The 17,996-nt window shown below is 42.0% G+C and overlaps 1 protein-coding gene across 1 annotated transcript in view; it reads right to left on the bottom strand.

Moving 5' to 3' along the window:
• Positions 1-17,996, bottom strand: part of WDR70 (WD repeat domain 70) — a 463,052-nt gene that overhangs the window by 384,011 nt on the left and 61,045 nt on the right. Inside the window, exon 6 of the mRNA XM_082255751.1 lies at positions 9,432-9,491. Coding sequence (XP_082111877.1) covers positions 9,432-9,491 — 60 coding nt within the window. The remainder of the gene's footprint in view (positions 1-9,431; positions 9,492-17,996) is intronic.

The following is a 17,996-nucleotide window of genomic DNA, read 5'->3' as shown; positions in this document are numbered from 1 at the left end:
TTGAACCTTCATTAAATGTAACCATATTGCTACACTTTAGAGGCTCCTCTCCTTTTTTATACATGACGCTACTTGTATATCAAGACATCGCCTGTATATCAAGTCAAAATTTATTTAAAAAATTTGCTTGTCTTGCAAAGCGCTCTCAAACCAAGTTACTCTCAAACCAAGGTTTTACTGTACCAAGTAAACAAAGTAAGCCATGGAATGGTGACTCAAGTCAAGGCAGGAATAGAACCTCCAATCAGCCACATGGGTGGTCGGCGGGCCCGGGCCCCGCCCCCCCCCCCCCAGCGCCCCTTACGGCAACACACTGCGCCCCAGGAGGGAGGCGGCCCCCAATACCACATCACACTCCGAGCTGGGGGAGGCATTTGCCCTCCGGCAGTGCACTGGAAGGAGTAAAAGTTATAAAATGGGGATAAAAAATAAAAGAAAGAAAGAGAAGGGGAGAGAAAAGAAAAGAAAAAGAGAAGAGAGAAAGAGGCCAGGTAGCCCTCAAGGGCAAAGGCAGTAGCAAAGAAAGAAGGAAGAGAAGAGATTAGTAGCGGCGGGTAAAAAGGGGTCTGCATCCAGGTCCATCCGTCCCAATCAGGGGCTTTTTCACAACTCTAAGCTCCCGAGGGGGACAACGGCACTCCCCTCTCAAGAGGGGGCAGGCCAGATATCTGAGCCAAGGGTCCCAGGTCTTATCGAACAAACGCATTTTATCGTTAAGTAGCGCCACCATCCGTTCATTTATCATGATCCAGGTCACTTTAGCTTTGAGCAGTTCAAGCGGTATTACACTCTATTACTTTAAATGGGCTAAAAGGCTGATGCTAATCGCATAACCCGCTCATTCCTGCAGCAACAATCCGCAGATTCTTGCCGCAGGAATCCAGACGCTGCAACAAACCGGCTGTGTGAAAGGGACCTTATAGTAACAGAAGAAATGTAAATGGTGTTTTTACAGTGTGTCACTGTTTTAAAAACCTTCTTCTACTCATAGCGTGTAACTACTGTATGTACGTACATAGGGGCAGCCACATTTGCTTATTACAGGAGCACACTTTGATTCCCTCTGACCCTCCTAACTCACCATTCAGGTCTGTATGAGTGAAAGCAGAGTGTGTGCAGTCCTGAATGATGTCAAACACCCACAATACAGCTGGTAGCTAGAGGCCATGTCATCTTTGCCATGTCCTCTTTGCACAATCCGTAAGAAATGGAAATTCTAAACGCGTTAGCACCAGGATCACTCTATGAATCGCACAGGGTACACAGCACACTTGCAGTTCAGGACTCAAATTCCATTGCATCACGCCAAAAGTAGTGCACTAGAGGCTCGTGGGCAAGCGACGTAGCCCTACGTCGCTTTGCCCAGTAGGGGCTGACTGCCGCAGTAAATAGTCGTGCGGCAGTCAGCAAATGGTTAAAGTGGTTCTAAGGGCTCAAGTTTTTTTTTTATCTTCATGCATTCTATGCATGAAGGTAAGTAACCTTCTCTTGCATGCAGCCCCCCCCCCCCTAATACTTACCCGAGCCTGATCTTTCTCCAGCAATGTGCATGGGAGCCTCAGCTCTTTGGGTACTTTCCCTCCTAATTGGCTGAGACAGCAGCGGAAGCCATTGGCCTTGATTTTTTTTCATGGCAAGAAAGTGCAATTATTTCACTCTTAAAACATTCCCTGCAATACCTGGACATAGCAGGCAATTTTCTGCACCCCCAGAAGCTTCAAGGAGTAGCAGAGTGAAGAAAAGCTGGGCATTTGCTGCTGAGGAAATAAATTGAATCTGCTGCTTTGCCTTGGATTTTGCTTCGAGATCTTTTGGCTAAGATCAAGTGTAGTATGTTTTCTCATCAGTGTCCAGTGGGTGTGCTCCACTGTTATTTTGCCCTTTTGACTGGAATGGCAGATTGTATAGTATCCCTTCTGGTATGATGGGGGGCCCTGAGGGATTTTCCTCATAGAAAATAAACCAAAGTTAAATGCCCATTGGGTAGGGTGGGGGTTAGGAGTATTTTCCTGGTGTGGAGGATTCCAAGGGGCCCAGTGCTTTCTGATCTGAGCAGGGTCATCTGATGTAACTAAGGGCCGGGAAGGCAGAGAGTCCACAGTGTCGAGGGCCTCCTGGGTCTGGCAACCCAGGAGTGACAGAATAACCATATGGGTTTGGTCTGTGTGAAAAGCAAATTTGGCCATGACACCACATTTTTTTTTTCCTGCACTTTGCCTAATGGGCTAGGCCTTTTGGCCAAGACAGAGGCAATTTTCGTTACCAGGTCACAAGGCCTAGGCATTGTACAGCACCACTTTTTTTCTCTTTTCACTTCACTTTGTGAGCTTTCCACTCGCCCAGATGGTAGGGTGTGGGTCTTAAGGCCTGCCCTGAAGTCTAGGGGGAGGATATATGAGGCCCTTAGGTTCCTTCCCCCGTTGCCTCTTCAAGACAGTCCCTTACCTAGTATTCAGTGGTTGACTTCATCTGGTTGTGAGGAAAGAGGTTTTCCATTCTTCTCGACTGGGTGGAGCACCTTACCTTGCCCCCATAAGCAATCTTGCACCCAAGGGGTCAGGGAGGTCCTCCATCTTCGAGAGAGGGCCAGCGACACACCCTGTACACTTTTTTTCTGTGTGTTCATAAGCACTTTTTTGGTTCACTTGGTGTTTAGGTTTTTTGTGCACCGAACTGCGGGCTTTGAAAAACAAGGAAAAAGTTTTGGTCTGCAAACTGCCAGCTAAGGCCTGAAAATACCTAAAGACATACCTACATTCTCCCCACTACCCAATATGCCAAAAGGAAACTAGACTGAGAAAAACTCGAGGCAAATTTTGCTGAGCTCCTTTCAAAAATATTAGTTTCAGAACATCAGTGATACTCTTCTCACCTCAACACAAGCCACTGACCTGGACCAAGCATGCAGCAAATGAAAAAAACTCCTGATCTGCATTCTTGTTAAAGGTCATCTACATCAGTGGTCTACAGGGCCCACTAACAGGCCAGATTTGCAAGATAACTGAAATACATCCCAGGTGATATCATTTGCTGCTCAGTGATTGCAGTACTCTAGTCTGCATCTCCCCAAGGTAATACTTAAAATCTGGCCTGTTAGTGGGCCCTGAGGACCGGAGTTGAGGACCACTGATCTACATGTTCAAAGTGAATTGGATTAGCATAACAGCCAGCCAACTACCATCTTCACAAACAGAAGCGAATAACAGCAGCGTCTAGGTTTCTATCAGCGCAGATTTCTTTTGAGATCTGGTCCAAAATATTTTACAAGGTCCTATATCTTCAGCTAAACTGCTGTCACCGATCATGCTGCCATATACACAAACTGCTGTAAATCATCTTTTTATGAACACCTACAGTTGGATGTTGAAAGGCTGATCATCAGCTATTAACGTGGCCCTTTACAGCAATATCTGTTTGCTCAAGTTAACCCTGGCCACCAGCTGTCCTGTCACTGAGGAGCTGAGAAGTCTCCTTTGTTGTATCAACACATGGAAGCTTGCCTTCCCCGACACATAACTACCATGTGCTTTTGTAAGTAAATCCTCAATACACAGGGGAACAGCAAGACTTTCCTCCTGTGGATCATGAACAGAGCCCTCTGTGTGTCACCTCCTTTTATCTGTCACTGAGAGCAGGCATATTAATCACAGGGCCCTGTTCAGGTTTACTCTACTGGACACTTTCAAAAAGGTCTCTTGTAAGGGTCAAAGTTTTCAAGAACAAGATTTAAGAGGTAATTTTGATACTCTAATTTGCAGAATTTTCATGACCCATGACGTGCTCCAGCAAGAGAATGTAAATGCTGTAAAGGTATGAGCTGTTTAAAATCCCAGATTAAAGGACTGAGCCAAATCTGTAAAATAGTAGCCAATCTTTTATCAATAATTTATTTTTACACAGATTCATATTAGACTTATTTCGGTTTCATCAGATCTTGGGTATGGCCAATGCTCTTCATCAACATATAACACATATGGCAAGATTCTACCCAAAACACTATTTTTTCTGGAGACCTGTTTTATGAGCTGCTCTGATAGGGGTATGCTTCTCCACACCTTTTAAAGCTTTAAAGCTCTAAAGTCCCTCTGGCAACAGGCCACCCCTAAAACAGCTCCAATCACTGGAGTACAACTAAAGTCTCGTACACACTATAAGAAAATTGGGCGAACATTTTCGTCCAAAGAGTTTTCGTACGATTTTCATATAGTGTGTACAGACCTTTCTACAGACGATTCAGAATTTTTACACAAAAATTCTCGAAGAAACAAACTCCAAAATTTATCTCGTAGGGGAAAAAACTAACGATTTTCGTTTAATGTGTAGCGTTTTCGTACAATTTTTGTACAAGAAAAAAATCAGAAAAGAAAGACTGCGCATGATCAGAAACAATAAAACACAAAAAAAGCCTTTGTCGTATGGGAATTTTCGTAAGAAAATTCATTCATCGGTTCCGATTTGCTGTGAAACAATGAGGAAATCGTTCGCCCCATTTTCTTATAGCGTGTACCCCACTTTACCCTTACCTTCCTACGTGGTTCTGTTTCATAACCAGATGTACAGAACCACCCCCATGCCAGAGATTGGTTCATTCATACCCTTTTTAGTGCTTTTAAATGAGCAATAGCTCTCAACTGGTATTCTCTCACTGTTTCCTAGTCTCAAATTTTACAAAGATTGGAGGCTATAAAACCCATGGAATTAAATGATCACACCATCATAGATACCATGTCAATTTACGAACGTAAATGGAAAAACTGGTCCTCATACTAAGTTGATCTTGTATACGGTGTTTGACAGTGGTATACTCATTTACATATTCCTTCGATATGTGAAGTACATCTTTCAGATATGTCAGGAACTATTTCTAGCTTACTTTTTCCTATTCGTGCAGCACTGTACAAGGACTTTAGACACTGATTGACATCTTCTTCTGTATACACCCATTGGGACTGGTACTGTTGTTCTGTTTTCTATTATAGCATACAACTGTAGAGCTGGGATATGTGCATATCCTATCTGTTTTCTATTATAGCATACAACTGTAGAGCTGTGATATATGCATATCCTATCTGTATTATGCAACTTCTGCTGTATTTTTTTGTCCCCATCTTTAATATAAAAAAGAAAAAAAACAAACTTTCTGCCCAAAACGTGTAGAATTGCACTGTTTTCATGCAGATCAATGGCTATTTCACTGGTTTTATGCCTTTTAAGGTGCATAGGGAAATTTCCAAGTATTGAACCTTTTTTTTTATATACATCGTCCAGACATGCACTTTAAAAACACCCTGATAAAGCTACTTGTATTCAGCTCGAACATGTGTAGATAAAAAAATAAAAACACACAATATAATCCAATTTAAAAAAATCAGGGCAGTAGCAGATGTCCCACAAGAAAAAAAAACAGTATTGGGAACCCCAAACTGCAGATATTAGGGAATGCTTTCAAAAAGCAATAATTAATATTAAAATTGTTTCTGAAAGCAGTCTCTAATATCTGCAGTTTGGGATTCCCAATACTGTTATTTTTACTGTGGGACATCTGCTGCAAACTTCATATCACATTCAGGTAAAGCCATTTGCAATGAGATTTACCATGATTCTTTAGATGCTTTTAAATTGGAAGCACCGTAATAATTAATTATACCCTTAGACTTTTCTTTTACATATGTATATCTTGCCAACATGATACCAGCTCCATACATGTACCCTTTGTTTCCTTACCAGACTCTCTGGTGATACATCATCTTAGGCTCGGTAAGCCCAAACTGATTAAGAACATATTATATATACTGTTCCCCAGATGTACATATGGATAACTATTCCTGATTTATTATAGATGTGTCCTGCCCACTGTACTCCCTCGGCACGTTCAGGCGTGGTCCCTCGTGGGCCGCGAATGGGTCATTCCGCCACCTTCATGAAAGCCAAGAAACAGTCCCAAATTTTATATCTAACCTGCTCTGGTTACTGTTCAGCTTCCCCATTTCAAAGGTATTAAATGAAGAACAAGTAAAAAGGAAAATGTTTTATGTTTTATGTTGTAATCATGTAAATGTTATAACATTATATGCTCCTAATTTAGATGTCCTAATGCCTCGGAGTAAGATCTTGATTAGTGTAATTGAAACGCGTTGGGAGTCTTCTGAGCAGTAAATTTGAATTGGAAATTCCCACATACATCGTATATTACCTGCTATATTTTAAGGACATCATTCTTTGTAATTGTATTTGGGGTAAAAAGATCAGAACTTAGATTTTAAATTAGTGTGTCCCTTTTGGAATTAGAATTTGAATATTTCTACCAATAAATAAATATTTATCCTACATTTTTTGTGCAATAGTTTGATATTTTTGCTGCATTAACACCCTTGGGAGAAATCGTTTTGTGTTCTAATTAGAGGGAACCTAATGCTACAGTATGGGTCAGCGTGGAAGTGACTCTGTTGCTGTACTACACCTTCCCACCAAAGCTATACATGTAAAAGTGTACCACACTTGCTTCTCCTAATATGGCGGCAGGACACGGGCCTGACATGAAAATTAACAGGTGGAACCAGTGAGAATCTTGTGGGAGCCAGAAGAATGCCACATTTCGCATCAGACATCAGGAGGAAAGTTTTTAATGAACAGATCCGCGTCCCATTGCGTAGTGGAAGCAGAAGCATGTATGTATTCTTTTTCCAGATGTAGCTTCCCTAGGATAAGTTTAGTTTAGAGATAGGGTCACTTTAATGTAGAACTCCACAAGACATAAAAGATTATACCACCCTTTCAATGACTTACACATAAAATGTATGTGCAGCAAGTCTTTGCCTCTGTAAGTGTCCTCAAACTTTTCATGCTGAAGAGTAAGAACTTATTCTCTGAATCTACAATTATTTATCTGAGATCACTGCTCCTCAAACATGCTTGAACTCTGTGTGTTGTCTGAACATCGTTCAAAACCAAGGCAGAAATTTCCAGTAACCACTTTAAGACCGGAAGGATTTGCCCACTTAACCACTTTACCACCGGAGGATTTTCCTGCTAAAAGACCAGGGGGTTTTTTGCGATTTTTTACTGCGTGACTTTAACGGACAATTGCGCGGTCGTGCGACGCTGTACCTAAACGAATTTCACGTCCTTTTTTTCCCACAAACAGAGCTTTCTTTTGGTGGTATTTGATCACCTGTGCGATTTTTTGATCACACGCTATAAACAAAAAAAGAGCGTAATTTTTGCAAAAACAACAAGATTTTTCACTTTTTTTTTTATATGAAATTCCCCCCCAAAAAAAAATGTAAAATCAAAATTTTTTAACATTTTCGGCCAATTTGTTTTACGCTACCTATGTTTGGTAAAAAAAAATTGCAAAAAGCGTATTTTGATTGGTTTGCGCAAAAGTTATCGCGTTTACTAACAAAGGGAAAGATTTTTGTCATTTTTGGTGTTTTTTTTTTTAACGAGTAATGGCGGCGATCTGCGATTTTTTTTGCGGTACTGCGACATTGCGGCGGACAGATCGGACCCTTGACTGACATTTTTGACACTTTTGGGGGTACCAGTGACATTACTGCAGTAATCAGTGCTATATATATGCACTGTTACTGCAAAAATGACACTGGCAGGGAAGGGGTTAACAGTATTGGACAGGGAGGGGTTAAGTGTGTCCTAGGGGCGTGATTCTAACTGTGCAGGGACAGGTCTACTAGTGTAAAAACAAAGGTCAACAGTTCTACATAGTAGAACTGTCTGATCTTCACTTTTACACAGGGAGAACTGACAGGCGGCTTGTTTACATAAGCCGCTCTGTCTTTCTCCCGCTGTACCGGCGATCGTAGTGTGACCGGCGGACATCGGGTCCGCTAGTCACACTCCCGCACTCCTCCGTGAACGAGCCGAGGCGGGCGCGCGCCTCAGCGGGCGCGCGCCCGCCCGCTATTGGCTCTAGAAGGAGTGACAGGCGAGCGACGTAGACCTACGTCACTCTGCCTGGCCGGGGCCGACTGCCGCAGTAAATATACTGTGCGCAGTCGGCAAGTGGTTAATGAACAGGCCCTATTTTTCGATGCGGCACTGCGTTACTTTAACGGACAATTGCGCGGTCGTGCGATGCTGTACCCAAACATAATTTATGTCCTTTATTTTTTTTTCCACAAATAGAGATTTCTTTTGGTGGTATTTGATTACCTGTGCGATTATTATCTTTTGCGTTATAAACAAAGAAAGAGCTACAATTTTGAAAAAAAAAAAAACAATATTTTTCACATTCTGCTATACAACATTCCCAAAAAAAAATATATTATATATATATATATATATATATATATATATATATATATATATATATATATATATATATAAGTATATATATATATATATATATATAAAAATCAAAATTTAACATTCTAGGCCAATTTTGTGTGCTATAAACCAAAAAAAGAGCGACAAAAACAATATTTTTTACTTTCTGCTAGAACCAATAAAAAAAAATTAAAAAATCTAGCTTTTTCATCATTTAGGGCCAATTTGTATTCTGCTACATATTTTTGGTAAAAAGAAAAAGTCAATAAGCGTATTTTGATTGGTTTGTGCAAAAGTTATTGCGTCTACTAACTGCGGGAAAGATTTATGTCATTTTTATTGTTTTTTTTTTACTAGTAATGGCGGCGGTCTGCGATTTTTAGCAGAACTGCGACATTGAGGAGGACAGATTGGACCCCTAACTGACATTTTTGACACTTTTGGGGGTACCAGTGACATTACTACAGTAATCAGCGCTAAAAATATGCACTGTTACTGTAATAATGACACTGGCAGGGAAAAGGTTAACATTGTGGGTGATCAAGGGGTTAAATGTGACCCTAGGGGAGTGTTTCTAACTATGGGGGGGCGTGGCTTCTGAGATGACCACAGAGACATGTGATCCTATATAGAAGGATCAAATGATCTCTGTGATCATTTCAGGGAGAAGGATGGTTGGCTGTGTTTATAACAGCCGACCGTCCTTCTCTCTCAGTGGGGAACGATCACGGGTGTCAGGCGGCAATTGGAGCCGCCTGAAACACGCATCAGCTTCCCTACTGACGATCAGGGGCGGGAGTGCGCTGCCAGCGGCACGAGCTAGCCCCCTAGCTCCTCCCAGGCGAGCAACATAGACCTACGTCGTTTGGCCAGCCTGCCGCAGTAAATATAACATACGCGGTCGGCAAGTGGTTAAACATTGGTCGAATCTCAACATGATTAGGCCAAAGACTGAAAAACTTTCACTTTTGCACTTAGCTTTTTGCCTTACTGCTGCAGTATGTCCCTATGTCAGCTGGCATGCAGGAAAGGATGTAAATGTATAAAGGCAAATTACAACTGACTGCACATAGAACATTTTGAATTCATATTTAGCATAAATTGAGTATTTCGTTTTTTGTAAATGTACAATTGATTGTACTTACAGTTTTTGTGCCATGCTGCAGTGTAATTTCATGTGAATCTGGAATGCTTTTAACAGGATTCTGCAAGGTAAAAACATATTTATAAGTATTCACTTACATTGAACCGTATTCATTTTTTAAAACTTAAAAGGGTAACTCCACTTTTGTGGGGAAAAAATTCAGCAAATAAAGAACAAACAATAAATAAAGAGTATACAATTGCGACACAAATCATATTGTAATTGAATGTTATTAAAAATTACCTTTCCTTCTTAATCTGCAGCTGTTGTAATTTTCTGAAAATGCAATGCAATATGGCTACCTGGAGCTGTTCTGTACACAGAATGTATACTGACCACACCCCAGAAACATCATTTCCTGCTTGTGTGATTGGCTCACCAATTTTCCCAGAAGTCTACACTAAGATACAAGTTAGATTTCTGGCATCCGCTGCAACAAAAATTTCATTTTTGGTGAGATACTCCCAATAGGAACACGTCTAAAGGGATGCAGGCCCAGCAGATTTCCTCATTAGAGCCCTGCAGCTGCCACAGCTGATAGATAATTATGAAACCACTCCCATTAGACCCACTCAGCACAGAGGAACAAACAATGATTTCTTCAGAATAACAAAAGGTAGAAATCGGCAACAAAGTTTGGGTGATCTCTGTACATTACAAGGATTTTAACAGAGGGGAATGTTTTTTTCTCAACAAAAGTGGAGTTACGCTTTAAATTGCTACTAAACGCACAACAGTAAAATCAGTCTGTATATGCAGTAAAGCATGTTTGTTATACTAACTGTGGAATCTAAGGGGCTAATCCTTTGTATTGTGTAAAAAGGCTGTTTGATCCTGCCTTCTCTGATTCCCCCCTTCTTTCACAGACCCCAAACCATCTCCTGATAGAAAAGAGCCTTGGAGGCACTCTGCACATGCTCAATTTGGTGTGTATTACTAGAGAGTTTATTTATTTATTTTTTGGAGGGTGCATGTGCTCAATGTGGAGCCAATCAGTACTGTCTAGAGGGTCAGGGGTCCTGCAGCCTCATAGGACAGTCAGGGGAGAATGAAAACTCCTCCTACAAGCTTTAACCACTTCTTGACTGGACACCGATAGAAGTCCAAGACTGCTATAACTGCCGATGAGAAAAGGTATTTAGCAGTTTAGATTTAGTAAAATGACTGCATTTCCATGTTCTGTGTACTGTGGGTGACCAGATATAGTGAACGCATGGTCCTGGGTTTAGTAACACTTTAAAAATAAAATTGCCCTGCCTAGGAACAGACATCGTTATTATTCAGAAAAGCTTCTGTTCCCCTCTTAGATATAGATTCACTTTGTTATGTAGGTCAGCCTTTCCCCAAGTTTAACACTAAGCTCCATTTCATGTCATTCCCTGTACAGTGTAAGTGCCTTTACAAGCCATTTGAATGGCAGTTGGCAGGGTTCCACGATTATACAATGTAAGGCCCCAGGAACAAAGAGAAACCAAGAAGCTTTGATGGGTGATATAGGTGACAGTAGGTATACAGTGGTGCCTGCTCTTAGCCAGCACTTCCATTTCAAAACTTTAATATGGAGCTGTGAAGCCACAAGGAGTCATAACCAACTTCCCACAGTAAAAATGCTGGCGCCGGGGACCTGCAGATCGGTGAAGAACTAGCCCGAGTAAGGACAGAGATGGATCCCTGGAGAGGTAGGTGTCCTTTTATCTGTAGCTGCTATTCATTTTTATTTTCTAGGGTGAAGACCCTCTTTAATTGGTTTACATGTCAGGATTCTTATAGCTTCTGCTCTACCTATGGATGCAAATGCTGGTCTCATGGACCCCGGTGCTGCCATCATGTCTCTGTCCTCCTCTCCAACTGGCCAATCACAAAACAAAGCCTGAGGCTATTTGCTTCGTGAATGGCCAGGAAGAGAGAGGGACAGAGATACAACTGCAGCCCCGGGGTCCATTAGAACTGTAGCACTTACATTGGCAGCAGGTTGGAAGTATAGCAGGAACTGTGCAAATTTTTTTTCTTTCTTTTTTATACATAAAACGTTTTATTGAATAAACGCAAAAATCACATGAGAGATTCTAGGTACGAATCCAGGAATACAGGTTAGGTACATTATGTTGCAGCTTCACATCCCCTAACAACCAGGGAAGGCCATACTGAGGACAATACAAGGAAAAGAAAAGAGATCTAGATCATACAGTGACTTGAAAAAGTATTTGACAGCTCTCATGACTGGATGGCGACCATTCAGGGGTATTCCCTTTATCGCAGAGATAGATAAGGTAAAAAGGGGGAGGGGCATGTCTGTATATTAAGAACAGTATACAGATAAATATGAGGGATGATATTAATAATGGAGCTATGGACGAAGGCAGAATCCCTATGGGTAGAGCTTCAAAGGGAAGGCACGGTGGGGAAGGTAATATTGGGCGTATGCTATAGGCCCCCCAACCAGAGGGAGGAGGGGGAGGCGGACCTCATTTTACAGATAGGATTGGCAGCAAGGATGGAGGACTTTAATTATCCAGATATAGACTGTGCAGAAGGAACCGCACACTCAGCGAAGGCTCGGCAGTTCCTAAATGTTTTGCAGGACAATTTCATGGGTCAGATGGTGAATGCACCGACAAGAAACAATGCGGTACTTGACCTACTGATTACCAACAATACAGACCTGCTCACGGATATAGAAATACGGGGCAACTTAGGAAACAGTGACCATAGGTCAACAAGTTTCAGTATTAATTACAGTAATAGGAAACACAAGGGTAATATAAGGACACTGAATTTCAAAAGAGCCAATTTCCCAAAACTGCACTCGCTGCTAGAAAACATCAAATGGGATAGAACCCTGGGAACAAAGAACACGGAGGAAAAATGGGAGTGCTTCAAGGGCATACTTAAGGGGATTGGCCAGTGGATTCCAAAGGGAAATAAAATTAAAAGAGCAAAACTAAACCCTGGGTGGCTAAACTCCAACATAAAAATGCATATTAGTGCTAAAGAGAAGGCCTTCAAAAAATACAAGACTGAGGGGTCATTGGCAGCATTTAAGCATTACAAAGAGTGCAATAAGAAATGTAAAGACGAAATCAGGGCGGCTAAAATAGAACACGAGAGACATACAGTGGGTACTGAAAGTATTCAGACCCCCTTACATTTTTCACTCTTTGTTATATTGCAGCCATTTGCTAAAATCATTTAGGTTCATTCTTCTTCCTCATGAATGTACACATAGCACCCCATACTGACAGAAAAACACAGAATTGTTGACATTGTTACAGATTTATTAAAAAAGAAAAACTGAAATATCACATGGTCCTAAGTATTCAGACCCTTTGCTGTGACACTCATATTTAACTCAGGTGCTTTCCATTTCTTCTGATCATCCTTGAGATGGTTCTACACCTTCATTGGAGTCCAGCTGTGTTTGATTATACTGATTGGACTTGATTAGGAAAGCCACACACCTGTCTATATAAGACCTTCCAGATCACAATGCATGTCAGAGCAAATGAGAATCATGAGGTCAAAAGGAACTGCCTGAAGAGCTCAGAGACAGAATTGTGGCAAGGCACAGATCTGGCCAAGCTTACAAAAAGATTTCTGCTGCACCTAAGGTTCCTAAGAGCACAGTGGCCTCCATAATCCTCAAATGGAAGAAGACGTTTGGGACGACCAGAACCCTTCCTAGAGCTGGCCGTCCGGCCAAACTGAGCTATCGGGAGAGAAGAGCCTTGGTGAGAGAGGTAAAGAAGAACCCAAAGATCACTGTGGCTGAGCTCCAGAGATGCAGTCAGGAGATGGGAGAAAGTTGTAGAAAGTCAACCATCACTGCAGCCCTCCACCAGTCGGGGCTTTATGGCAGAGTGGCCCGACGGAAGCCTCTCCTCAGTGTAAGACACATGAAAGCCCGCATGGAGCTTGCTAAAAAAACACCTGAAGGACTCCAAGATGGTGAGAAATAAGATTCTCTGGTCTGATGAGACCAAAATAGAACTTTTTGGCCTTAATTCTAAGCGGTATGTGTGGAGAAAACCAGGCACTGCTCATCACTTGTCCAATACAGTCCCAACAGTGAAGCATGGTGGTGGCAGCATCATGCTGTGGGGGTGTTTTACAGCTGCAGGGACAGGACGACTGGTTGCAATCGAGGGAAAGATGAATGCGGCCAAATACAGGGATATCCTGGACAAAAACCTTCTCCAGAGTGCTCTGGACCTCAGACTGGGCCGAAGGTTTACCTTCCAACAAGACAATGACCCTAAGCACACAGCTAAAATAACGAAGGAGTGGCTTCACAACAACTCCGTGACTGTTCTTGAATGGCCCAGCCAGAGCCCTGACTTAAACCCAATTGAGCATCTCTGGAGAGACCTAAAAATGGCTGTCCACCAACGTTTACCATCCAACCTGACAGAACTGAAGAGGATCTGCAAGGAGGAATGGCTGAGGATCCCCAAATCCAGGTGTGAAAGACTTGTTGCATCTTTCCCAAAAAAGACTCCTGGCTGTATTAGATCAAAAGGGGGCTTCTACTAAATACTGAGCAAAGGGTCTGAATACTTAGGACCATGTGATATTTCAGTTTTTCTTTTTTAATAAAACTGCAACAATGTCAACAATTCTGTGTTTTTCTGTCAGTATGGGGTGCTGTGTGTACATTCATGAGGAAGAAGAATGAACTTAAATGATTTTAGCAAATGGCTGCAATATAACAGAGTGAAAAATTTAAGGGGGTCTGAATACTTTCCGTACCCACTGTATAGCGGAGGAGAGTAAAAAGAACCCCAAGAAATTCTTTAAGTATATAAACAGTAAGAAAGAGAGGCCAGAACACATTGGCCCCATAAAAAATGACAAAGGAAATATGGCCACTGAGGACAGAGAAAAGGCGGAAGTGTTAAATAATTTCTTCTCTTCAGTCTTCACAAAAGAATCGGGGGGCTACATGAACCCAGTTTGTAAGGCCAAACTAAACAACACACCTCAGGAAGTGCCGGCATGGCTAACAGAAGATAGACTTAGAACTAAATTAGAGAAACTTAACATAAATAAATCACCGGGACCGGATGGCTTGCACCCGAGGGTTCTTAAAGAGCTCAGCCAGGTGATTGCCAGACCATTATTCTTGATCTTTAAGGATAGTTTACAGACGGGTATGGTGGCAGCTGATTGGAAAAAAGCCAACGTGGTACCAATATTTAAAAAGGGGCCGAGATGTATCCTGGGTAACTATAGGCCGGTCAGCCTAACATCTGTAGTCTGCAAGATTTTAAAGGGGATGTTAAGGGACCACATACAAGACTTTAGTAATGAAAATGGTATTATTAGTAGTAATCAGCATGGATTCATGAAAAATCGTTCTTGCCAAACCAATCTATTAACCGTCTACGATGAAGTGAGCTGCCACCTAGATAAAGGAAAGCCTGTGGATGAGGTGTATCTGGACTTTGCAAAGGCCTTTGACACCGTTACCCACAAACACTTACTGTACAAACTAAGGCAGGTAGGTATGGACCATAAGGTGAGTACCTGGATAGAGAACTGGCTCCAGGGGAGAGTCCAGAGGGTGGTGATTAATGGGGAGTACTCGGATTGGGCAGGTGTGGAAAGTGGGGTCCCCCAGGGTTCTGTCCTGGGACCAATCCTGTTTAATTTATTCATAAATGATCTAGAGGAGGGGATATCTAGTACAATCTCAGTATTTGCAGATGATACTAAACTAGGCATGCCAATATCTTCTATGCAGGATGTGGAAACCTTACAAGGGACCAGAACAAAATAACGGGGTGGGCAACTACATGGCAGATGAGGTTTAATGTTGAAAAATGTAAAGTAATGCACTTGGGGGCCAGAAACCAGAAAGCAAGCTACTCACTAGGGGGGAACCTCTGGGTGAGTCTAGGATGGAAAAGGACCTGTGGGTACTGGTAGACAACAGGCTTGGCAGTGGCATGCAATGCCAAGCCGCTGCAAGCAAAGGCAACAGAATACTGGGATGCATAAAAAAGGGGATTCACTCCATAAATAAAGGGATTATTTTCCAGCTCTACAAGACTCTGGTCCGCCCACATCTGGAGTATGCTGTCCAGTTCTGGGCACCAGTCCTCAGGAAGGATGTGCTGGAACTGGAAAGAGTCCAGAGAAGGGCAACAAAAATAATTAGGGGAATGGGGGGCACCGGCTATGAGGAAAGACTACAAGCACTGAACTTATTCTCTCTGGAGAAGAGACGATTGAGGGGGGATATGATATCAATGAACAAATACTGTACTGGCGACCCTAGCATAAGGAACAAACTATTCAGAGAAAGGAGATACAATAAGACACGTGGCCTCTCACTAAAACTAGAGGAAAAGCGGTTTAACCTTAAAGTGCGTAAGGGATTCTTCACTGTAAGAGCGGTAAGGATGTGGAATTCTCTTCCACAAGCAGTCGTATCAGCAGGGAGCATTGATAGCTTCAAAAAACTATTAGATGGGCACCTTAAAGACCACAACATACAGGGGTATACAATGTACGGTTAACAGCAAACACACACATACATCATAGGTTGAACTGGATGGACGGAGGTCTTTTTTCAACCTCACTAACTATGTAACTATGTAACTATATTCAACCGCCATAGCGTGCTACTTGTGGTTCATAAATATAGGTTTGGGACAGTTTCTTCACACAGAAACACATTGGCGCGAGTGCTTGTATAATACTTGTTTCATTTACCTCTGTTATGTTGCTGTATCTTAGACTTAAAGCCCAACTCCGAGCACAAATACCTACACACAGGTGGACTCTATTTACTGATTAGGTGACTTCTGAAGGTAATTGCTTCCACTAGATTTTAGTTAGGGGCAAGTTTAGTTTAGTTTAGTAGGGCTGAATACAAATGCACACCATACTTTTCAGATATTTAATTGTTAACATTTTTGAAAAACCATTTATCATTTTCCTTCCACTTCACAATTATGTGCAACTTTGTGTTGGTTGATCACATAAAATCCCAATAAAATACATTTACGTTTTTGGTTGTAACATGACAAAATGTGGAAAACTTCAAGGGGTACGAATACTTATTCAAGGCACTGTATATGGCACATTAAGGCTGGGAATTTGACCTTGAATAACATGTAGAAAACAGACTTCAGACTCCATTCATACCTGAGCATATTGTTTTCAGGCTTTTTTTTGTAGGTGTTTGGAGGCAGGCATTGACATCTGACCAAAAACGCGTGTAATCTGCCAAAGAAGAAGCTCATGTTCTTTTCTGAGCTTCAGGCATTTTGCTTTTGGAGACAAAATGCTCAGATGTGAACAGGGGCCATTGAAATGAAAGAGATTTTGCTTGTTGGGCGTTTTGGGAACTTCAGAGATGAGCGTTTTACGAGCTGAAAAACGCTCAGGTGTGAACAGGGCCTTAGGTGGAAAATCGAAATAAACAGTGAACATAGATGTAGGTAGCTAAACAACAGGGTCTTCCATCTCTCCTGTTGCATTCTTTAACCCCTAACAGAAGAGGAGCCCAAGGAGAAAGGGAGTAGTAAGCCTACCTCTACATTAAAAGGGGTCAGCCGGCTAATCCCAATCCGATATGGAAGATAAAAACAAATTCTGACACAAACAAACTTTTTAATACACTAAAAGAGAGCCTGCATGAATGGTAGGTATTTGTGCTCGGAGTTGGGCTTTAAGTCTAAGACACAGCAACATAACAGAGGTAAATGAAACAAATATTATACAAGCACTCGCGCCAAAGTGTTTCTGTGTATAAAAATTGTCCCAAACCTATATTTATGAACCACGAGTAGCATGCTATGTATTATGTGCTAAAACAGCGTTTGCCTAAATATCACCATAAGTAATGCTCTGAAAAATATTTTCGTGATAAGTGTCAATTAAAATATAAAATGCTCAGCCCCAATAATAATTAAATCCACAGTGAAAGTCTATACAATGTAAAAAAAAGTTGATACAATAAACTGTAAAAAAAATTAACTATGCCATGTCCCCAAAATAATACCCCCTGATGCTGCTGCGTCACCACGCGCTAAGATGAAGGACTGCACTCACCAGATGATGTTGACCCATTTGTTATAGAACAAAAGAGGTCAATCACGCTTTTTGGTCACCCAGGAACCGGAGGCTATCTGACAATTGTAGCCTGGTCCTCTCCTTATAATGGTGTGACCAGATAGTTCCAGTGGTAAATCAACCAATTAAAAAAAAGAGAGAGAAGGGGGGCTTCTCACAGCGTAAAAAAAAGTTGTGTTTGTTTTGCATACAAACACTGTAAAAAACTCCATACATTTAGCGCCGGTTCACACTGGCGCGACGCTACTTTCAGGGGCGACCTCCAAGATCGCGGTGCGAGTAGCGCGCCGCGACCTCGGAGCGGCCGCCACAGACTTCATAACATTGAAGTCTATGGCGGTCGCCTCCTGGTCGCCCCAAAGAAGCTCCGGACACTTTTTCTAGGTCAGAGCGACTTGTGTCGCTCCTATTAGAACGGGTCCGTAGCTTCCCTATGGGAGGCGACCTGCGGCGACCTGTGAGGCGACCAGGTCGCCTCACAGGTCGC

The sequence above is a fragment of the Pelophylax lessonae genome (genome assembly GCF_965119305.1).
Source record: "Pelophylax lessonae genome assembly, chromosome: 1".
NCBI classification, from domain to species: Eukaryota; Metazoa; Chordata; class Amphibia; order Anura; family Ranidae; genus Pelophylax; species Pelophylax lessonae.
The sequence above is the reverse complement of the archived record's forward strand: the minus strand, read 5'-3'. Positions and strand labels throughout refer to the sequence as shown.